The following is a 24,583-nucleotide window of genomic DNA, read 5'->3' as shown; positions in this document are numbered from 1 at the left end:
CGAGTTCATCCTAAAAGTGTTGGATGGGGTTGAGGTCGGGGCTCTGTGCAGGCCAGTCACGTTCTTCCACAGCAAACTGGGAAAACCATTTCTTTATGGAGCTGCTTTGTGCACAGGGTAATTGTCAAGTTGAAACAGGAAAGGGAAGAACACAAACTGTTGCCACAAAGTTGGAAGAACTGTAATATCCAAAATATCATTTTAACGTATGCTGTAATGTATGTAGCAATTAAGATTTCCCTCATTGACCGATCATAAGCATTACTCTTCCCTATTGTTTAGCCAGCTTGGGGGGGGTTGTTGTACCTGGGTAGTTAGTCTAATTTGTTAATACTAAGGACTAACTTAATCACAACCGTTCATACATCAGTGAGTTCAACATTTCGAAAGTTTACTGTAGCACGTCAGCCTTTTTTTTTTTTTTTTTTTTTTTGCCTGCCTCATCCAGGCTGTGATTGGTTTAACATGTTTCAACCAAACGGACCCGATATGGCTAAATAGCCAGCTAGCCAAACTCAAATCTTATCCCTATTGTCTTCTGTCTTAGGGCTTCAGCTGCAGAACCTTAACTAACAGTTGAACTGGTATTGAGGATCTTGAGGAGGACGATGTGGGCTGGTGCATAATCAAAGTGGGCTGACGATGCATCTCTCTCGCTCTTGTGTTTGTATAATGGCCTGCTCAATCGGCCCACAGAGCGACTGGCCCACCGGGATTTCTCCCAGTGCTCCCGATGGCCAGTCCGACTATGCTCTGCCCTGTTTGTCACTCTGCCTGAGGAAAAAATGCTGTAGGCTACTTGCGCTGTTGTTTATTTGGTTGTCATGACTTCGTTAGAGATTGACGTCCTGTCACTGTTCCAGTTGCTCATCCTCAAAGTGGAGAGAGAGCGGACGACCGTTCGTTTGAGTTCAGTGGAGCGGACAGCTCCGCAGTGTGGTCTAATTGCAACTTCATGACAGTTCATAAAATTCTGAAGCAGTGGCGGCAGGCTGCAAAATGTGTGTATATATAACGGAAACACTGCAGTATGTTGAAAGTGTACATTAGTGGATGAACATATTGATTAATGAGCATCAACTGAATTTCACAGATGAGCACACATACGCTGTATCTTAAAGAATCAGAAGGACGTTGACCTGAACATTGGCTTCTTCCCAAATAAAGTGAAAATGGCAGCTTCTTAATCCAGTGTCGGTGCATTGCTTTAATCCTGCTCCTGGGTCCACGCCAGCCAACTCTGCATCTAGGGAGAGTGAGGGTAAAATTTAGGAGCTGCCTGGGCTTACATCATTAGTGTGTGTGAAGTCACTGTAAACATTTGATTAATTGCTGAGAAGCAATTACAAGCAATTAAAGTCCTATTATGATGGCAATGAAGGACAACGTAAATTAATCTGGCTATCATCACAATAATTAGCCCATCATTTTCCCACCAAGCTTAATGTACAAAAAATAGGCTATTTATTGGTTTGTTTGCTTAAGCTTTACTACAATTTGTGGTCATTTTAAGCAAAGGGGTCTAGACATTTTTACCGCACTAGCTACATAAAAATAATGTACCATTAAACCTCTTAAACTTTATTAGTCACACTTTGTGGTATCACTTGCATATCCTCACATGGGAACTGAGTGACAAAGCATTTTCTGTCTTTCCTCTCAGTTCTGGTTCTATCCAGCCGTTTCTTTTGCTTGATCTTTTGTAGAGTAGTGTTTTGCAGCTTAACAAATGAGAAAATGTCTCACACTCAATCCCTCCCCTCCCCCCTTTTTACCCTCCCTGTCCCTTTTCTGTCTTCTTTACTTTTTTGTTTTTCTTTCCCCCTTAGCAACAACCAAACTACTGGAGCTTCAAGGTCAGTGCCAATATTGTGTTTGTGTTTCAGCGTAAATCTGTCCCTCCGTGTGGATGTGTCTCTAATAGGATAACTTTCCATTGTTTCTTTGCATGCCTGCTTGCCTTGTCTCCATTGCATTTAGTGTTGGTCACATGTTGGCATACACTTTTGTGTTTAACTCTTTTAACTCTCTTGTTCTGCATGCTGTGACATTTCTGTCTCAGCAAGTAAACACAATTCTTGACTGGAAATGGAGATTGATTGATGGCAGGCAGGAAAGAACTCTCCTTGAGTCTCATAAGTGCGGTGTTTGAAATGGGACATGCATGTTAGATTTATGTCCAACAGAGTACTGTTACTTATAACTTGGTACCTCCACTATTCTAATGATTGTAGCTAGTTATGGTATGGTTATTGTAATTATCAAACAAAATAGGCCAAATTTCCTGCAAGAGGAGGCAAAATTGTCCAGCTGCTTTGTGAAGTACAGTGTGTGGTCTAGCTTAGCTGGAAAGCAGCTGGTTAGAGCTTAGATTTCTGCGCCTGCTTCCAAAACTCTCTGTCTATAAAGGCACCATACAGAGCCCATCATAGCCTATTTCTGGACCTGTGGATGGCTGCCCACACCTGTGATGTTCACAGTGATTCAAATAGGTCTGGTGTTGTGCTCATTGACTGCGGTTTTCTCCTGTTGTAAAAAAAAAAAAAAAAGAAAACACTAAGCCAAGTCGGGGCTTTGTAGGTGGGATTTAGAATGGGAACGTCATCTTCCTGTGCCAGGCCCAGACAAAAATGGCCACAAAAATGGTGGCAAGCATGGATGAGATCGATCCAGCTGTACAGGATTTTTTTATGTTGATTCACAGCAACTCTTAAATCTGCATTTCATAGATCAATGTGAAAAATATCAAGTTAACGGCTCCCATCAATCACCACCGCAGCTTCTGTGTCACTACTGATTGGTTAGGGCAAAAAAATAAATAACACCCCCCTTTCCCAAACTGAAATTGGCTAACATGAAAATGAGGTCAGACTGATTAATGAATTGAAACGAAATGGCAAATCAGTCTGATTTTCAGGCCTAGTCTGGTAGGTTTTTGGCCATGCTAGCAGCATGGTCGGTCTGAAATATGTCACCATTTATTGGATGAACTGCCATAACATTTTGTAAGACATTCATGGATTGGGGACCGTGAATGTCTTACAAACTGGATGAAGCTTAATGAATTTTCCTTTAGCGCCACCAGCAGGTCAAATCTTTCACTTATCCTGTGAAATATCACAATCTGCTTGATTGACTGGCGCAAAATTTTGCGCAGGCATTCATGGTTCCCAGAGGATGAAACCTAATGAAACTTTGGTAATCGGTTTACTTTAGCGCCACCATAAGGTTGACATTTGTGGTTTTGACTAAAATGTCTCAATAACTGTTGAATGGATTTCCATGATATTTGCTACACATTCATGTCGCCCTCAGGATGATTTGTAATAACTTAAGACTTTCCATGTCATCCTCATCGATTCATGCCCCCAAATGCTGCATGTGCTTGCTGTGTAGCATGCACATTGTTTATTAGTCCAGCACAGCATACTGTGGGTGCAAAGTTGCACTTAATGTGCTTCACTTGCAAGTTTGACTGCTCTCTGCCCTCGGGGCAGTTACACCTGGGTTATTATTTGATTAGCTGAAGGAGAGCTTCTGAGCAGTCCCAAGTGTAGTAATGAAGACAGCTGTGAAAGTGCTCTGTCTGTCAGTGGTGAAAGATTATTCATGCCCTCTTATTTCTTAAGGTGATATTAATGTAATCTGTACTGTATTACACCGTTTACCTAGTGACAGGAAATATGAGAGATGGGATTGGATGGCATAAAGCAAAAATCATGAGCCAAATTTAAACCCACGCTGTTTAAACACACGGTTTGCCTCCAGGATAATTGCACCACTCGGTTGCCTCTGAAAGTGTGCCCACTTCGAATGCTACCATCAAAATGAAACCTCATTTTCAGTTAGAGGCAGAAATTTTACCAAGCACTGGCAAGGTTGGGATGTAGGCTAAACAGTGTGAAATGTGAAATGCATGAGTTAATCTGAAAATGGAGCCATTAGTGGTCATCAGCTGCTGCCAGCTTCATGCTAGCTCTCATATTAGTTTGTAGCTGCTGCTGTAGCACTGCTAACTGGCTTCAAGTTTCCAAACTGAGGAACTTGACTCCCATTATGTGAAAATAATAATGCAAAGAGAAATTACAGAGTGAGTTCACACCAGGCATGTTTGGACCAGATTAAAGTCCAGGGTGTTTGCTCTTTCAGCATGTGAGAACATTTCCATTTAAATTTAAATGTGAACCTAGCCAAAACTGCTAGAAAATAGTGAGCTCAGTCGTTCAGGGTGGATTAAAAGTGAGAATGTAATCCTACAAATTACTTGGAAGAACCTATGTTTGCTGTGTGATTGTTGTTTTATGTGGTATAGGTATAAGGGGCATCTGAGTTCATGTGATTATGTTTAAAGGGTCAGTTCAACCAAATGACAAAAAAAGATACATTTTCACTTACCATTGGATTAATATCCCCAGGTTCCTCTGAGATTTCATGGGAAGAAATAGTCCCCACAGAAATGGTTGACAGTATGTTCTTTGGATTATCCAGAGTAATTGAGACACTGTTTCTGGTAAGACATGTTGCTGCTGAAGTTATGGGCGTCCATTGTATTGGGGTAGAGGTAGAAATCTCTCAGTTCAATATCTCAAAAACTAAGCAAATAGTATCAAAACTATTTACACGGCTGGATAACACTAGAGGTAAGTGAGAAAATCTGTGTTTTTGTAATTTGGGAGAGTAAACACTTTAAATTCAATACAAAAATGCGACAAAGTAAACATTTTAACTGGTTTGGTTAAGAGAAAATAAAACATGCCTGTGATTTCGACCTAAAATTCAATTAGTGTTTTCCTCTCAGCTTGACAAACTAATGCAAGACGATGTAAAGAGCAACAAAAGGCTATAATGCATTATTAGTTCCACCTCAGACTTGAATACATTATGCTCATTGAACAAACCCTTTTGACCTTCTCTTCACTGTAGCCTGAGGAAGATTGTACTGTTATGCATATGCTAACCTAAGCACTTACTGCAGCTTACAGCAACTTAACCACCAAATGACTTGATATTCTGAAAGGCTCTTTGTATACCTATTGCTGAAACTCTGCTGAAGGATTTTCTGAAATGGAACAATAGAAAACCTGCTGCTTTAGAATTAAATGAAACGTACGTTCTTTATAGATATTTTACAGTATGTACTCTTAAAATGTTAAAGAATAAGGCTGACATTCTGCATTTTTCTTGTTAACAATCCCATGAAAAGACCAAAACCAGCGAAGAATGTATCTACTAAGTATTTTGTGTGTGTGTGTGTGTATCCAAAGCCTGATATATCTTCTTCCTCTGTGCCATAGAGCTGAGTAGCTTTTCAAAATTGATTTTTAAAAAGCAGTTACAGCATGTGTATTAATCCGCGGCTGACAGTAGTCCCCAACAAATGCACAGTTTCCTCCTGTTTGAGTAACGTTTGCTAAAAACTACAGTGACCAGCTGTTTTAGGAAATTACTGAAACTTTAAAAAAAACAACCCAAAAACACTGTATATTTGTGACCTGATTTACATAATTTGTAGCAACTATAGACTCTATATAAAGATGGACGACGTGTCTCCACTTCCTCCCACTGTACAAAAATGAAGCCAAAATATCCTGGATACGGGCGCAGCGATGTTGCGCTGGTGACGTCATTTGGAGCCAGAGTCTGCGCTGTAGTGATCGGGGTTGGAGCCGCGGTATTGAGGTCCTGCCCACACACCCAGCGAGCCAGCCTCAGCTGTTTTTATAGTATCAAAAAACTAATTAAAACCAAACTTATCTGAACACACATCAGTGTGATAAGAACTACTTAAAATCACAGAAACCACCATTTTTGGGAACACAGAGGGGGCGGGGTTTATGGCCAGTCACCGGGGGGGCGAGCCAGATGTTTAGGCTTCACTTTTGGGGAGCTGTCATGTCGTCCATCTTTATATACAGTCTATGCTACCAACTAATGGGCTTGACGCTGAGAGTCGGGAAGTATTGAGAGATTTCGATTAAGACAAGTATAGAATAACACCAGCTTTATCCTTTAACACTCACACAACATAATGTAATAAATGGTATGAGAGCATGATAGTGCTGATGCCAGCAGTGTTAACAGTACTTAGAATAAAAAAAAAAAAAACATTGTGCACTATAACATGACCAGAGTCTGGATGGAAAACCTCCTGTTATTTTATCATATGTAAAATCTTTCCATATTATGGTTTTTCTCGTGTTCCTTTTTGTCAGCATTTCCCTCGTCTGTTTAGCTGGTGACAAACACACGTTGGCTTTTTGTTTTTCAATCTCCCCCTATTTGTTGCTGGTCTGCAGCTCATGCTGGATTGGTTATTGCTCCCCTTCCTCTCAGGGAGTCAGGGGAGTCTCGCCTCCTCTTCTGATGCAATAGAAACCCCTGCAGCAGTACACTGCTGTGCTCATGTGTGTGAGGGCGTATATATGTTTAATAGTCCCCCACTGCTCCCCTTTGATGTTTCATTGGTTTGCCAGCTCAGAAATGCACACACAAGCATGGGTGATACTCCCACTTCAAATACACATCATAGATTAGCAAACAATGTTACATTAGATGCAAGCGCACACATTTTCATACATGCATGGACTTGCAGTGGTCATGGGAACTGTAATTAGGCATATATTATAAGCACATTTCAAGACTCCCTCTCATGTTCCCCGACATCCTCAAACCAAACAAAACAGGCAGATGGGGTCGTCAGCTTGTCTGTAGGGGTGAACATGGATTTAAACACCAGCCTGCGACTGCTGCTGCCACTGACACTGTCAAAAACACAATGGAGCAGAGTGCTGCATAATTCTCTCCTTTTTCATTGCTCCCAGCCTCACTTATACAAATATTAATACTCCATTTTGCGTCGCTTGTGCTCTTGTCTTTCTGTCTGGAGTGGCCAAAGTAATCACAGCCTATTGTCTTCTCTCTTCGCCTCAGTGTTGAATTTGGGGGAATGTACCACACTGTGTGCTCAGACAGGGAAAGGGGATCCTATTGAAGCTGTCACCAGTATTCCACTTATTCATCAGCCATCTTCATTTCCGAGGGAATTATTATGGAGCCTATTGCTCGTGGGATTTTTCTTCTGCTTGTTAAGCAGCCATAGAGACAAAGCAGAGGAAATAGTTAATTAAAAAGAAATATCATTCATGCGTCCTCAGAGCGTTCTATAATACCATACATAATACTATACTGTACTTCATTACCACGCGTTAGCATGCCATAGCCAGTACAAGAGTTTGCTCTGCTCAACCTGTGATGACAGAGTTGTGATGTGATGATTTGGAAAATTAAGAAAGGTGATTGGGTCGGTAGTGGATAAATGTTTGTGGACAATTTTCCTACAATTCTTAAAGAAGGACAAATTAAAATTTACCCCACTTTTTGTGTGAGGAAAATGTAAATAATAATGGTACCACAGTTATTGTGCATATTTTATTTCAGAAGTTTTTGGACATATTTGTGGAAACCGTGTTTAAACCTAGAGCCTCTTGAGTGGGCGTTTCCCATGACAACGGTGGAGTGACAGCTTAGAGATGGCGTTGCTAGGAGAACTGTTCTCATCTTCCGTGGTGCGCTACTGACGGGGGAATATCAAATATCTTATGAATGTTTATACAAGGTGTTTTTTATTTATTTATTTATTTTTTTTTTCCAACTAGTCCACATAGATTTCTACCTTTTGGCATTTTAAGCTGTCTATCCCTTTACAACTTGTTAATCCACTTGGAAAGAGGAAGGTTTTTAGCCTAACTTTAGCAATCATGCTATGTTAACACTTGCTAAGTCATCTACAGCTCCTGCACATTCACTGCTATGTTCCTCCTGCCTTTGTCTAGCTGGTGTTAGCTCGCTCTCATGTTCAAAACTCACAGCAACAGATCAAAGAACAAAGTCAAGGAACACGGCCACTGTAGTTTGTTTTGAGTCAATCCTGCATACACCGTCCTGTTACCGAAAATCAAACCAACAAATCAGCAGCTGATAATAGTCCCCAACAAATGCTCCTGTCTGTGGAACGGGTGCTAAAACTAAAGTGCACAGCTGTAAAAGAGTGATCCATTTTTAAAGATGTATGTCTTCAGTAGGAACCAATGGCCTTGGGGCTTAGTGCTGCAGACAGGGTAGGGAAGTCGAAAAGAGAGACAGACTACGTACTTGTTTTGGTCTTTTTGTGGGATTTGTTGATAATAACAAATATTGAATATCTTTGGTCTTATCCTTTAAATTACAATCCAGACATCATCGGTTGGTACCAAAGTTTATGCCTCCTGGAAAAAGAAACAAAATGTAAAAACATTTTTCATTACACTGGAGGCAAACTCTAAGTAGTATGTTTGTTGATCATATAATCATGCTAATTATTTTTAGTACCAACCAGTATCGAAATCATTTGTCGAAGAAGCTTGAGAGCTATCAAATGACAGATAAAATAAGATATGTTTTTTGTTCCTTTTTTGGGAATGTTAGCATCATGGCTTTTCAATGACTTTCCAAACTGCACTGTCAAATTTTCAATTACTGATGTGATGCTTTACTCAGCAATCTTAAAAACATGGTACAATAACGAAAAGAGTCATCTTTTTCTTTAGAAGGATGTTTTTGTTTTTTTGATTTTTAAGCCTTTGTGTCACTTCAGGGAGCCTGGATGCTTTGCAAGGTGCTGTTGGGATTCAGGTAGGGCAGGTTTGGTTATCAGCAGAAATATAAATGATAGATATTGATATTATTATCAAAATTATTATATCTATCTACATACATACATACATACATACATACATACATACATACATTAATAATTACAGGGCACCACCCTGGGATCAGGGACAAATAACCAAACGTGAAGAACAGTATCAGCTTGCTGTCCCCCTAAAAATGTTGATAATTAAAGTATTATCTTACATTAATAATGGACAATGAAGGGTGAGGTCTGTGCACTGACCGTCCCAACCAGCTTTTATCACATGTACACACAAAAACCACAACTGCTCTTTAAAAGTTACAATAGCGTTTATTTAGCCTTAGCACTGATTTAACAATCAATAACTTCAGCCAACAACCACTACAGTCTAATCTAAACACAATGAGCATACAACAATCAGCAAGCATATGAGATGTGTGTGTGGAGTGGGGGGTGCGAGGAAAACTATGTGACCACGTGGGTGGTCATCACGCATAGAGCCAAAATGGCGGGCAGACCCGCAAATCTCAAACCAAGGGATAAAGCCAAAAAGGGAGGACAAGCTCTATTTGTCCTCAAGATAACATGCAGCTTAGCTGGTTAAGACTTTCATTCAACAGCCGTGTTACTGGACTGATAAAGCACAGTTACTAGCTTCCACAGTGGCTAAAGCTAACACAGTTAACCAGCCCAACGGCGTGGTACTGATACCAAATGGAATGTGCTAAACACAAAGAAAAACACACAGCAATTCGGACGCAGCGGTCTGTCATTTTCCAAAATAAGCACAAACACAATTCACAACAATGAAACTTAGATGAAATAACACACAGTTCTAAAATCTATCTCTGCCCGGACACAAGCCTCTTACTTGCAATCGCTCTTGGCTAGCGATTGATGCGTCAGTTTCTTTTGGACTTGTCCGGCGGAGTTCCTCTCAGGCTCGGACCCTGACGAAGCCGGGTCCAATGGCGAAACTGTTCCTTTCGTGGCAGCAAAGGAAAACAGCAGTTGACGTCGGTAGGGAGAGGGGCTCAGCGACGATCTTGCTCTCCGTGAAGGGAACGGTCAGTCCGTGTCTCTTCCTTCTGCAGCTACAGGATTGTTATGGGGAGTAAACGATCAGGATCCAAAAGTGTTCAGCAAACACAAAACAGTCTGTTTCTCGTCCAGCAAGTTAACTCTTCCTAGGGAAATTAAAGTTCACGTGAAAAGCATCTTGTGTTAACGGGAGTTAGCGTGTAGAAAGACGTGATGCGCCTCTTGTCGTAAACAGAGTTTACTGTGGAAAAGACAACGGGCAGTGTACTGTCTTTTCTTTGTTTCTCAGTCAAGTCTCAGTGAAGGCTTTGGCCTTTCTAGGTAGGCCTGTCTTTTGTCCCTCACACGTGGTGAGGCAAGGCGAGGCCCAACAGCGCCCATCTGTGTTTCACGTTTCTCATATACAGAATGCAACCAGGATATTGTCTATACAGGGAGGCATCCCCAGACTACCCCTGCCATATTTGTCCCAGAGAGCTAGCTCAACTCTAACCCATTCAGACAAATGCTTTTGTTGTCCTTGTGCTGTTTGGCTGTTGATATGATGCTTGGTGGAAAATCGCTATTCCCCAATCTGACTCAGAGAATAGCTGGGGTGTTTTCTACCGCTAAAAGGCTTAGGAGTCCGACTGCTGCAGTGTTCCCCGACTGGCTTGCCGACTGGCACTGTGCTGAGGCACGTGGCCAGAATCACTTATTGACACTTCACTGCCATCTGCCAAGACTGCAAGGTTTGCTTAGCAGGCTGCACATTAATAAGGCTGAACTTGGTGGAAAGCAATAACAGGATGAAAAGTTCCCGCTAGATTTTATGTGAAAGGCAATTATCTTTCACTGTAGGCTATATATCTGAAGTAATATAGAGACGAAACGGGAATGAATGCTGTATTTACACTGTAGACTTGGATGACTATGTGGTTCACAAGGGGGTTTATTGTTTGTTTTTATAAATACAGTAAAAATCAGGAGGTCACACGGTTCACATGCATCCTGTGTGGAGATGTCAAGGTCAAACCCAGACTCCAATCATTGCACAAAGTGTATAAAACCTCTGATCAAACCTGACTCACTAGTTCAATGGGGAATATCTGGGCAGGGAAGTGAACAAGAGGTTCCCTCCTCTCACTTAAAAACAAGTGCCCTTGAGCAAGGCAATTAACCCCCAGCTGCTCCTGTGGAGCTGCTCTGTGGGAAATGGAACGAGACTGTGGCTATATCAGGCAGCTCACAAGTGAGCGTGTCATGTGTGCTGCTCGCCTCCTTCACCTGCCTTTCCTCCCTCAGGCTATTGTTTTAAAGACGTGCGGCCTGTCGACTCGCCTCATTCTGTAATAGCTGCATTGTAAACTCCAATTGATGTGATGTGACAGAAGCTTACTAGCACAGTATGTCTGACTATTAGGGATTCAGGTGCTCTTAAATTATAAGTCTCACCGGAAAGGAATGCCACGGTATGCAGCAGTAATGCCCATGAAATCTCAAGAGTTCGGAGGTGTGGCAGCTGTGAGTAGGGGGGCATGTTACAGCTGTGCACAGCTGCATTATCAATCATGACCCTGTGTATTAGCTGGTGGGAAATCTGGGGCTGACCAGCCAATCGGTGCTTGAAATGTGGAGTTATAATACGCAGCAAAGGAGAGCTGCTGTTAAAGACGTTGAGATTTAAGTTCTAATGGCAATAGAAAGAACTGTGGATTAATATAAATACAAGCCTCAAGATTTGTGTCAAGGGGAGGCGCTAATGAAGCTAAAGAGTAAATGAGCTCTTTTCATGCTTAACAAGATGCTGGAAGTAAAGGTAAGGGTCAGCTGTACATAATGGAAGATGGTTTTTAATGTAACTCTACAGCATCTCTTCAGAGGCGTCTGCTGCTGCTCTCTGATGGGTTCAGTGAGTGCTTATTCATTTTATAAATGGTTGGACATTTTGGATAACTTACATAATAATGTTAACATCACCCTGTTTGGCTTTTTTTGGTTGCACATGTGGCATTGCATGAGGTTAGGGCTGCAACTAAGGATTATTGTCATTATCGATTCATTCTGTTGATTACTTTTCTGATTATCCCTCATGTTTTGCTTTGTGTAATATTAATAATAATTGCAAAAACAACCCCCCCCCCAAAAAAAAAATGTTTCTCTTCTGACCATATTGAAACCTAAAATGTAAAAAAAAAACAAAAAAAGTATTGTAGTGGTAATCCTTCACTCTGTCTGTGAATGACTTTTTGGTAAACAAAAGGAATATATGTGGCAAAGAATATTACTTATATTTGGGGTCAGTTAGACCCCAGAGAGGCCTACCTCCCTGATAAACCTCTTATGAACAAACTGTTACAGTATAAAACTCCAATAACAGGAATCCAAATGGATTTATTTGGGATTAGGGAGGGTAGTGCCGTGTAAAAAGTACACCAGTCACAGATATACTGTAGAGCTAATAAAAATCTGTAGTATTTAACCATGTTTTACAGCTGGAGTCTCTCTAACAGAAGTAATGCATAATTTTCCATAGCAAACAACTGAAACCTAATCAGTTCAAAATCACGTTTATAAGCAGTTCCCATAAAATTTGGAAAAGTCATCGACTTATTAAGCTGATAAAACAATGTTAACTATGTTTTTTGAGCTGTGAAAGAGGGCTGGGGTCTCCAGGACCCAAAACAGAACATTAATCAGTTAAGTTTTTTTAAATGTCAGAAAATGGGGATAAATGCCCATCACAAATTCTCAGAGCCTAAGGTGACATCTTCAAAGTGCTAGTTTTGTTCGCCCAGTAGTCCAAAACCCAAAGATATCCAGCTTACAATGGTATAAAACAGAAGCAGATGCTTGATGAATGACGTAAACGATTACTCGATCAAATCTGTTGCAGATACATTATTTATTAATGGATTAATTATTCCACAATTCATTTCAGACTTTAATTGTGGTTATATTCTAATTGTATTACCTCCACTCCTCATTTCAGACTCACCAACCCTCCACATAATGTGTCCATACTGCACTAGCTGACACTCAGTCATGAGACTCAGCCAGATGTTAGAAGCTGTAAAATATTTTCTGTAACCTATCATAGAAAAGGTTTCAGTCGTAGTCTTTTTATATGATAGAACACTCCTGGACGAATGAGGGACTACACCGTCTTATTTTCTGTAACAATAATAAAGCTTACCTGATACAGTAAAGTAATAATGCACTTACAACCAGGTTTTTCTCCCATTAAAAATGATTGGGCAGCTTTGTTGGCTCAAGGTTGTTGTGATTATCAACAGTACTTCAGCAGCTCTGTCAGACTGGATTATACAGTATTCACTGCTCTCTGTGTTTGTGGTAGGAAGCTGTATGTTAATTGTAATGGGAAAACAAAGTAAAACCTCATGATGTTAAACTAGTTGATCTTAATTTCACTTTTAATATCAAATTATACGCACAAAATATCTTGGCTTAAATCTTGTAATTATAGTCTGTGATGATGACATGAAAATGAAAAAGAAATTTAATGCTTATTTCAGGATATTTTAGGTCCTTGAATTTTACTTTTTTAAGGTTATCGTGAAATAATGATTTACAATTACACAGTTTGGTGTCACAATGTTTACTGAGATCGGCTGTTTGTGTACTCAAACGCATTTTATAGAAAACATGAAATCACACTGTAGGTGCCCCTAACAAACCAACTCTCTCTGCTGTAAAATATAGAAAAGATTTTTGTCAGAACAATATAACAGTGACAAATGGACGTAGGAAGGTTTTCTACATAAAAGCTCATTAATGGTAACTTGACAGTTCTATTCTTGAGTGGATCACAGTCAGACAGAAAGGCGGAACAAGTGAAATTATTCACCTCTCTTTCATTGTCTTCCTTCAGTGATTACAATTCAATTTCAAGCTGTAGAAAACCACGTGATAACTGTTTTTTTTTTTTTTTTTAAATCAGAAATCTTGCATGACTGTTCCTCCCTCATGAAATTCATGGAATCCCTCATGCAAGAAAATATAAATAGACATTTTACTGACTGTAAATGTACTTCAGATTTCAGAAGAGACTGATGTTTTATGCACATTTTGTAGCAGCTGGTTCAACTTCAGAGACCTTGGTGCTGTCCATTATGTGGAATGACGACTGTACGAGTGGGCTTTTTACTGTACACACACCCTGGAGATATTAAAGTCAAACACAGTTGTGATATCAACAGAATACCAGGTTGTTTCCTGACTGTAGGGTTTGATATATGCTTCTAGACATGCTACTTATTTTTCAGCGTTGTTACACATTGCTAAATTGAGTTCTTCGTTAACTCGCCTGCAGTTGGTCCAAAATGCAGCTGCAAGGATGTTGACTGGTACCAACAAGCAGGAGCACATCACCCCAGTCCTAGCCTCTCTTCATTGGCTCCCTGTCCATTTTAGATTTCAATTTAAGATCTTGCTGATTACTTTCAAGGTTCTTATTGGTCAGGCCACACCTTATCGCAGACCATCACTGGCACTCAGCTCCTAGGTCTCTTAGATTGGTCAACAAATATCTCTTGTATGTCCCATGATCTCAACTTAAACTAAAAGGTGACCGAGCCTTTGCAGTTGCTCCTCCACGATTGTGGAACCAACTGCCGCTAGATTAGATCTCTGTTTTTAAATCTAGACTGAAGGCTCACTTTTATTCATTGCGTCACACAGACAGTGCCTTTTAGGAACGCCCCTCGCTGGAGTCCAGCACGACCTGTTGCGCTTAAACATTGAATTCAAAAAGATAATTAGAGATTGAATATTACATTTTTCCCCCACATTCAAATGGTAGTTTGAATTCTGATTAAATAGTGACAATAGGCATTTGTAGGCATTCTTTAAAGTATAATTATCATGCTTTCTTGATACAGAATTGACTTTTTTGCTAAACCCAGCCCCCCTTAGTTCCTTTTGCTAAGCCTGTCAAGATTTCCATTCTAGCACAGGCACAAATGCAGCTAGCTAATTCAAGTTAACTCCATGAGTTTGTTAAAAACTGTCTCCAGCTGACTTGAATGTTTTCCATCTGACTCTGATGGATACATACAGTACACGATATGCTAACTCAGCACTGTATTACCGTGCAGCCAAAAGGCAGAGGCTAAAGCTTGCTGGAAAAAGGAAACATTCTCACTACCTGATGATCCCTGTAGAAGACATGGAAAGATATAACAGCATTATTAGTAGTATAAAGAAAAAGGTAGGATCTGATTAGTTTCTTTTCTAACATAAATTGGGTGCTTACTATTGGAAAAACATACTTTGACAAACAACACAAAGGTTAGATCTATGTAGGGCTGCAGCTAATGATTTTCATTATCGATTAATCTGCCGATTTATTTTCTCAATTAATCATTTGGTCTGTAAATGTCAGAAAATTGTAACATCTTCAAATGTCTTGTTTTATTTGACCATCAGCCCAAAATCCAAAGATATTAGAATATTAAAGCAACAAATCCTCACATTTGAGAAGCTGGAACCAGCAAATCTTTGGAATTTCTTACTTGAAAAGTGACTAAAATGATTATTCGATTTTACAAATATTTTCTGTTGATTGACTTCGACTAATTGTTGAAGCTCTAGACTTATGCTTTCATTGTTTATTTTCAAACAATATGTTTCACTTTTACAAGCGAAAAAGCTTTGTGGATGATGACTAACCGATGTGTTTGTATGTCGGCTAAACTTTTTTAAAATCCAAAAAGGACCAGGACACAGATTATAACACAGAAACACAGAATGTCCTATCAAGTGTTAACAGCAGTGGATTCTCATATTGTTTAGCAACAATGCCATTTGATGAAATAATCACCTCCTCTGGGATACTGTCTGATGAAGTTAACCCAACCAGAACATCTCACTGCATCTGAAATAGTGATATTATAATGCAGAGTGTTACTCCAGTCTGCTCTCAGTAAAATCCTTCTGATGTATCGCTCAGTATTCAGACAGAACCTTTTCCATCTGGACTTACAGATGATTATTTTGTCTTTGATGCTACATTTAAATGTCAGAAATACATTTTTCATCAGTCAAATAAAACACAATATGGAGTAGAGCAAGATCTTTTATTAATCTGTTAAATGCAAAAACTTTTATCCTTTTTATCCTCTAAGATTGTTTTTTTCACAGATTCTCTGTGAAAACAGTACTAACTCAACATAGCTAAGAAACCTTCTCTTTGAAACATGTGAATCTTTATTCATTTTATTTCTGTATTTGATTCAGCAATATCAAACCTCTCAGACATTTTCTCATTTTTCTAGCTCTCTTGAGACCGTACCATTGAAAATCAATTTCATTTACACTTCAGTCACGAAAAAGAAACACACAATCACATTATTTTCCATGAAATGTATGAATTAAATCATTGAACAGGTGTGATTGTGGTGATTCTTATCAACCATTTCCTGTAATGACTTATCACTGCAACCAAAGTCACTTAACTGACGACTGCAGCGACCGTCTCATGAATGATTGCCAGAAGAGTGTGAGGGGGAGGAGGTCCACCGAGACATGCTGCGGGAAGATTTATTGACCATTACTGTCGAAAATAAAACGCCAGCGTTAGCCAAGCTTTCTTTCTTTCTGTTCACCTGAAGAAAATGTCCCCTGCAGCAAATCCAAGAGAAAATGGAAACTAGTTAGGAAAAAGTTAGAGAATGTATCGCTTCATGCATCCTTGAGTTTCTCTACTCTCCTTTTGTTGTTTGGTATTCTTCATTCTCCATGTTTCATTTCTCCTGTGCATATAAGCTCTGGCATACCCTTTTCCTAACCTCTGTCTGCTCTCTCTCTCTTCTTTTCTTCACAGTTCACGAAACACAAACTTTATAATTCCCAGTTACTGCCTTCTTTTCTTCCTCAGTAGCCTGATTCTTGTGTGGTTAAAGGCAGAAGGTGTGCAGCGTCTGGCTGACAAGCACATTCCGAGACCATAAATCTCCAAACATATGAGAGGCAGCACACATAATCTGTCAGGCTGTTCTCAGTGTTAAGAGATGCGTGTGGATGGTTTCAGCATTTTTAAGGACATTATTAATGTAGACGAAGCAAAGCCCCAAGAGATAATTTGGCGCAACAGATTGTATGTGTGCATGCATGTGTGTCTGCAGTGCATTTTATCTTTAATGTTCATGTCTTTTGACACGATTGTTAGTATTTCCTACATGTTTGTGTACACATGCATGGCTGAGTGCCATGCCTGCGTGCTCTTAGTTTGTTGTAGCCTCAAGAAATCAAACGGCACCCATATAGTGCTTGCGAGGACTAAGCAAAGACCACAGATGCAGAAGGCAATCGGAGCTGGCTTCACATAGCACTGTGGGAGCTCATTACTGTATTCTTTGGGCTGGAAAATGTCTGTCAGTGAGGATTCATTAAAAGCCAACCTGCTGCAGCAGCTCCTCGTAGTGCTGTAATGAGAGGTCCTTCACAATTTGGGCTCCCCGGTGGTTCAAACTGGACAGGTGAAATATCAGTGGTAATCTGCATTACGGATGTAAGCTGTTGAGATCGAGTTTGGCTTTGTTGTGGTCATTAGCATTACAATGCTCGTGTTTGCTCAGTTCTTCACAGATTGGTTGAAGTCAGCTCGCTGTCGTCTGCTCAGGGCCAGAGCACTTTCTAGTAGCTGCGGACTAACATCCATTTATTTTATCTTTCTTCAGAAACATTTCACTGCTGCCTGCCCAGTTTTTTATCATCGTTTCTACACACTCCACTCTCCTCTTCTAAAAAATTGAATTGAAGCATTGTTCAATAGTTTTTGTCCATCATTATTAATGCAGGTGGATTCTGAGGGCAGTCTGGGTGTATTTTGATTCTAATGTTGGTTAGTCGGCTGGTTTAACCTGGCTGGCTGAGCTGCTCCGTCTGAGGCGCTCTAATTTTATCTTCAAGATTCAGCTTCCTTTTTTGTTGAGCCTCTGTTGGTAGAGGAAGATGTAAAGGCTCCTTTGTCTGAGGTAAACTGTTTTTGTCTGTGCCTATGTGCTAAAAGCTTTCTTTGTCAGTCGCTGTTTTGTTTCTTTGCATTGATTTCCCGAGGCCATTTTGTCTGTGTGTTCTACATTTTTTTTTGGTGTCAACTCGTTGATTACTGTCATCACAGCAGAAAGAAAGGACTCACCATCATCCTGTTCTTTCTTTCTGTGCATGTTTATTTTTCCTCTCCTAACTTCGTATCTCGTGTTTGCAGACTCGCACACCACGTGTGACACGACTCAGCCCAACACAGCCGGCTCTTGCTGACCAGGCCAACAGGGTATCCTTTGCGTCAGCTGAAAATCTGGAGACCATGTCGGAGCCTGATATCCCCATCGGCTTTAACCGGATGAACCGGCTTCGCCAGAGCCTGCCGCTGGCCCGCTCGTCCAGCCAGGCCAAGCTGCGGGCGCCAGGTCAGGCCACTGTCTTTAAGAAACAATCTGCACTCTGTGCTACACCGTGATTTGTGGCTGTCAATAAGATACAGGTCCATCTGTTACATCAGCTACAGTAGTTTGCTAGCATAGTTTTTAGTTTGGTCTCTATGATTCAATGTACGTGCATATTTGCTGTGCATGAAAAGTGACAAATACTTTTTTTTTTCCCTCAGATAATATGGGGTTAACATGATATGGTGTGACTATATATGATATCACTAGAAACTGACTACAGTAGAACATTGAAGTAGTGCTGTACAAAGTAGGTTTCAGTTTCATATCTCCCGAGTTTATCCCCAAGTCGTGCAATAAGATTTCTATGTTTAGTTTTTGAATCCAGCTTTATCGACTTGAGTTGCCAGTTTGAATATTTATATTGTTACGTGCTGGTGGTTCGTTTGTTTTCTTATCTGTAGATATTTTCTAAAATTTCAACATTATGACTGATATTTGTTAGTAGTTTGTAGTTTTGTTTCTTGTGGCGTTCTTTATGGATGGCAGTGTCAGTTGGTCCATCACTTTGATTGAGACTGAAATATCTCAACAACTATTGGATGAATTGCCATGACAGTTTTTTTTGTCCCCAGATGATGAATCCTACTCATCCTGATTTGTCATGTAGCGCCACCATCAGGTTGACATTGGTTCAGAGTGAAATGTTTCAAAAACGTTTGGATGGATTGCCATGAAATTTGGTACTCCCGTTCATGTTCCCCTCAGGATGAATTGTAATAACTTTGGTGATCGTGTGACGTTTCATCAGGTCAAAATTGTTAATTTGTCCAAAACTATGGTTTATGACCAAATACCTGGAAAACTAATGACATTCCCGTCAGCCTCAGCTGTTCAACTGTACTTTGTATTTAGTGCGAATTAGCAAATGCTAACATGCCAAATCAAGATGGTGAACATGGTAAACATTACCTGCTTAACATCAGCATGTTAATATCAGCATGTTTGCATGCTGAGGTTAGCATTTAGCTCAAAGCACCACTGTTCTCACAGAGCTGCTAGCATGGCTGTAGACTCTTAGTGTTATTCATTAATACAGCTCTCCTAGAATTATCAGAAAAATTATTCATGGCCTCTGCCGACACAGCAGCTACCCCTCCGATAACGGCCTACATGTCATGTCGTTTTACACATTTTACCTGTAAGACTCCCATTTTAGTGCCTTTAGTGTTGTCTAACATGACGGCAGCACAGGAAGTGGTGGCAGCGTTTGACACCGCTTCCTGAGTCGTGCTGATCTATCCTCCTTTTCCGTTACTCGTCTCTATTTCTATCAGTTAGATCATTTTAGGTCTAGTTTGCAATAGTCGGCCTACCATGCTGTTTTCCTGTGTTTGAGTACAATGACGCTGTGAAACAAGAGGCCGGTGACTCAACTGATAACATCCAGCATTTCGATTTGGGGGCTCTTCAAGTTAATGTACCCTCATTTTCACTACCCTGGCTTTGATTGACAAGTTGAAAGCCAGTCACACACTGGACGTGTCCATGCATGTAAACGATTAACCTCATTTGATGTTTTTCACAAGCAGTAACAAACAAGACACATAAGTTGAGATGCTATAGCATCGTCCTCTTACAGGGAATCACTTATTTGAGTTGACTGAAGGCACCAAGTGTTAATCTAGTAAACCTGTTAAAACCCTCCGAGCGTCAAGTCAAAGTCAGACTTCGGTCCACTGCCTATCGGAACGCTGAATATAAACAGAGCTGTCTAATACTTCCAAATGATCTTGCCAAGCTACCTGTCATCTTTGATTAATGGCTCAGGCAAGAAGCAAAATCATGTGCTTCTTAAAAGTATCTCGCATATGAAGAGGAGGGTGATGCATTTGCAGGAGTTCGAAAACGTGCGATGAAATGCAACCGATGATTGATTGTAGTTCTTGACAGAGCATGTGTTAAGAATTTCTAATTTTTCTAAAACAATTCACAAACTACCAGTAGAATATTGAAGCTTTGTTAATAATACATGCATGTACAATACTACAAATAAACAATGTCAGTTTATGGTAATTTATACCTAAATGCATCATGTAACCATACAAAAAGCTAAAAATAGTTAAAATAGTGTTAAAACACATCATGTACCAACTTGTACATGATGTGTTAAAACACATCTCTCACTGAGTTAATTTTCTCTTTCTACACTTGATATAACTTACATCTTCCAGGTGTATGATGATTGTGTCGCTTCATGGGACATTTGTTCAGGTGTGATACAAATCACGGCACAAAGGAGAATTAATGTTCCAAGCTAACCTAGGAATGATGTTAGCTGAAGTTACAAGAAATATGTACAGTCTGACCATTATTTCATTTTATATAGTAATGCGTCAAAATTTCGATCAATCTATGCACCACTTTTTCACTTTATTGAGACAGCACAGGATACAGGCCACATCTGAGGCTCGAAATAGCTTCTTAAAAAGTAACTTAATATTAAATTCTCTTTTTTTTTCAGTTTGTAAATTATATGCACAGTCACTATTTTATACTATCAATTGATTCCAGTCTATAGTGTTTATTGCTGTGTTGGTTATTTGCCTTTTTCCAGAGAAAATCTGTGAAAAATCTTGTGCTCGATGCCCCTGAACTACAAAGCAACATCACAGTTGCAGTCCTACGCATCCCCCACTTTGTAAATACAGATATCAACAGTAGTAGTGAGTGAAACGTAAGCCATTATGCACCAAGTGTAGACATGGTGCATAGACGAGGGTTATATATATGTGACCATGGTTCGGTGAATTCTGAATGACAGAAATGCGTTAGTGTAGACTGTCAGGGGAAAGACAGAGGGAGGCTAGAGCAGCGATTTGACAGAGCTGTGAGGAGGTGTGAAGAGGTGGGAGTGTCAGTAGTTGTGAGGTAACTGTTGTGTGTCTCTGGGTTTGAATGCACTGTTCAAGCTAAAATGGGTATTTAGTTGATTCTTCTACACTCTCAGCGGGCACAAAAAAACTAATATTTTGAGGTGAAAATTGTCCCCTCCACTCTCTGTTTTCATCCCTGACTCTAAACTTCATTACCTCCCCCCCCTTTCAACCATCGTGGATCTCCCTCATTGCTCCTCCCCATCCATAAATGCAGGGATCTTGTTCCTCCAGCTTGGGGAGGAGACGCGCAGGGTGCACCTGACCCACGAGCTGACCAGCCTGGATACTCTGAGGGCCCTCATCGTGCACATGTTCCCCCAGAGGCTCACCATGGCCATGCTCAGGTACGCCTGGGATCCATGAAACTCACTCTCAATTAAAGTGTGTGTGTGTGTGTGTAAATATAATGTATGTGGACAAGTTATTGACCTGTCTTCATGTTCATTGATTGGCCTAGATGTTTTTTTTGAAAATATGCAGCACTGCATTGCAAGTTTTATGAATCAATCACAAGGTGAGCAGTGTGAGTGACACATTGCAATTTCATCCTCAGACGCAGAAATACAAATAATAAGTTTTGTAAACAGATGGAGAAGGAAATCAGGAAAGAATGAAACAAACAGATAAAAATCAATAAAGCCAAAAGAGGTGTGAAATAGCCTCTTTCCAGGCCACAAGTGGACATGTATAAAATCTCATCTTTAGAGTCAAAGCTGAAAATGTTGAAATGACAAGTTAAAGTCGAACTGAAGTTTGAATTCTCCTCATTGTTTGCATAAGGAAACATAAACTATAACGATAGTACACCAGTTGTACACATGAAAAGACTATAAAAGCATTTTTGGACATATTTTTGGGAACAGTCTCTAAACTTAGTTTCCTGTAGTCCATAGTGTGTTAATAACTACTCATAAGCCCATTTAGTGTTGGTCAGAAATTAGGGATGTACTGTAATCTGTCTGACCTTTTACAACATTCAGTATTTGGGAGGACCTATTGTGCCATTAAGTTTGCATTCCACTCGGGAAGTGGAAGCTAGCAGGCTAGGCTAACTAGTGGTGGAACAACTGGAAGATAGTTAGCTTAGCTTGCTAACATTAGCACTCATTCCCCCTAGACTTTTTGTTCATGTTATTTCAACAGCTGCTGAGTCATCGTCAGCTCCTGCACACTTGCAGCGTTTTTTTTAAAGTTTTTTTTTTTTTTTTTTTTTTTTTTTTTTTTTTTTTTACACATTATACAAAGGAGGAGGGTCTAATCGCGACACGGAGTAATGTACGGAGTATTGTTCAAGAGTGTTCAAATCACAGATGGGATCAGCAACAGCTAACAACACTAATGCAGGGGGCGCTATCACTGCAGAAAAATAAATGACATTTAAATGTATGCTTTTTTGGTATTTACCATGTTGACCGAATAAGTACACAAGTACAAACAACCATTGATTTCTTACTAAAAATTAATTTCAATTTCATTTTGACCTTAAAGCTCAGACCTGATGTTACACTGTGTTGTATTTCTCAGTGAGGTTGTATACAGGACAAATAGTGTTCCCATTTTCCCAACGATTCTCATCATTCTCATCAAGCTGTTAATTATAGATTTATCTGTATAATGTGCTCTGAAACTGCTCAGCGACACATACAATTCACTTTCTTATTGTCAGCAGGACTCTTAACTCCAGACTCACTGAATATTACACTTCTGATGAATTCAATATGAGACTGCGTCCAGTTGATTCTCTCATTACGGGTGCCTCATGCAGTTAAAGATCTTCCAATTCTCCTCCTAGTCAGTAAATGAATGTACATCACTGATTATTAGCGGGTAATTGGTGCTGAAATTGTCTTTGCATGGACTATTTATCAGTGTTTTGATGACTATTGATGTGCAGGTCTCCCAGCACAGCTCTGCTGATCAAAGATGAGACCCGTAACGTCTTCTATGAGCTGGAGGACCCGCGGGATGTTCAGGACCGCTGCGTAATTAAGATTTACTGCAAAGAGCCCATCTACGGCACCTACCCCGGACACCACAACCCACACCTGGCTAACGGAGACCTGCGGGTAAGTGTTTGTGTGTGTGTACGTTATTGTGTCATTTCGTTCCCCCATCTTTGTGTGGGTGCAGATATGTTTTTCTGCATCACCGAGTTCCCCTAATTTTAAGGATTTACAAGAGTTTTTTCAATGATGTAGAAAAGTCGAGTCATAGTTCCTGAGAAAAGAGAATGACTGAGATGTTGTACAGTATTTGTGACTTTTCATCCATATTAGCTTTTTATTATTGTGATGCCAAAATGTAAACTGATGCCAAGAAAATGATCCTGCTTCAGTCACAGTCACCTTTTCCTTCATAACCAATCCATTCTCTGTGCAGCTGGCTTATGACTCATAGATTAGGGAGCGAGACAAACACTTGTCTCTTTCTGGCAGTGGCAGATAGCAGCCAACCAAATCATCCCGCGAATAATACATTTTGTAATTCCCCTTGAAAATTGTTATTTATTCACCCCCACGCCAGTATCCATCCCCCACGTAACTCTGATATTATTTCTGTGTGTTTACAAACGCTAGTTTGCATTACATAATGTGTCCAAACATAAGTTAGTCTCTCTCTGAGAGGGTATGAGCGAGTCATGTGACCTTACTCCAGCACTACTGTTCTTGGACCAGTGCCAGTCCTTCACATCACCGGTGCTGACTAAGCTGGATGCAGACAGACTGTAAAATAGCATAAACACTACTCAGAGATGATAGACTCAAGGACACTTCGACATGTAAACGTAGAGCCGGGAATCAAACCAACAACTCTGTGACTAACGAATGACCTCTTCTACCACCTGTGACTCTAATATAACCATCACTTGTAATATAGCATTACTTTTAACGGTGGTCTTAATGCTACTAGGGTTTGCTGCAGTAGGACTGCATCCAATGATTATTTTAGTCATTGATTAATCTGCCAATTACTGTTTTGATTAATTGTTTTGGTGTTTTGTCCAACCACCAGTTTAAAACCAAGATATTCAATGTACAATGATACAAAACAGAAGAGCAGATCTGGTTTGGCATTTGGCATAACAAATTACTTTAAACCAGTGGTTCTTCATACTACTGTTGTAGACAGTAATAAGACATTTACAAACTCTGCTGCTGCCCGATTGGTTCGGTCGAACTCTGGTGTGGACTAAACAAGTGGGACAAGACTGCTTGAAAAGGAGGGACGTCCTATTTGTTTGTTTTAGCAGTTCCTCATTAAAGTGAGTGAAACACAGGACGCTGAGTTGCAGTTTCGCCTAATGATGCTCATAACCAGTACATTTCTTTTTAATTTTGATTTTATTTATTTTCAGGGACAATGCACATTGATCAGCATCAATGTGCCAGTGTTAGCCAAAAGGCTAATTTTTAACTGTTGTCCATTGGCCAGGTGTTAAATCGGCTATTAAAAACAATAAAGCACGCAAACATGTAAAATTAAAACAGTAGAAAGCAAAACCTGAACGGGATGAAAAGCTTAGAGGAGTAAGGCAGCATCAT

The 24,583-nt window shown here is 40.1% G+C and overlaps 1 protein-coding gene across 3 annotated transcripts in view; it reads left to right on the top strand.

Annotated features, from left to right (window-relative positions):
- Positions 1-24,583, top strand: part of LOC122868031 (SRC kinase signaling inhibitor 1-like) — a 100,429-nt gene that overhangs the window by 45,973 nt on the left and 29,873 nt on the right. For all 3 annotated transcript variants that reach the window (XM_044179568.1, XM_044179567.1, XM_044179569.1), the window contains exons 3-6: positions 1,830-1,856; positions 17,925-18,126; positions 21,256-21,385; positions 22,936-23,107. In XM_044179568.1, the coding sequence (XP_044035503.1) occupies positions 1,830-1,856; positions 17,925-18,126; positions 21,256-21,385; positions 22,936-23,107 (531 nt within the window). The remainder of the gene's footprint in view (positions 1-1,829; positions 1,857-17,924; positions 18,127-21,255; positions 21,386-22,935; positions 23,108-24,583) is intronic.

This window comes from Siniperca chuatsi, linkage group LG20 (assembly GCF_020085105.1).
Source record: "Siniperca chuatsi isolate FFG_IHB_CAS linkage group LG20, ASM2008510v1, whole genome shotgun sequence".
Lineage (NCBI taxonomy): Eukaryota > Metazoa > Chordata > Actinopteri > Centrarchiformes > Sinipercidae > Siniperca > Siniperca chuatsi.
This window is presented reverse-complemented; position numbering and strand designations above follow the sequence as displayed.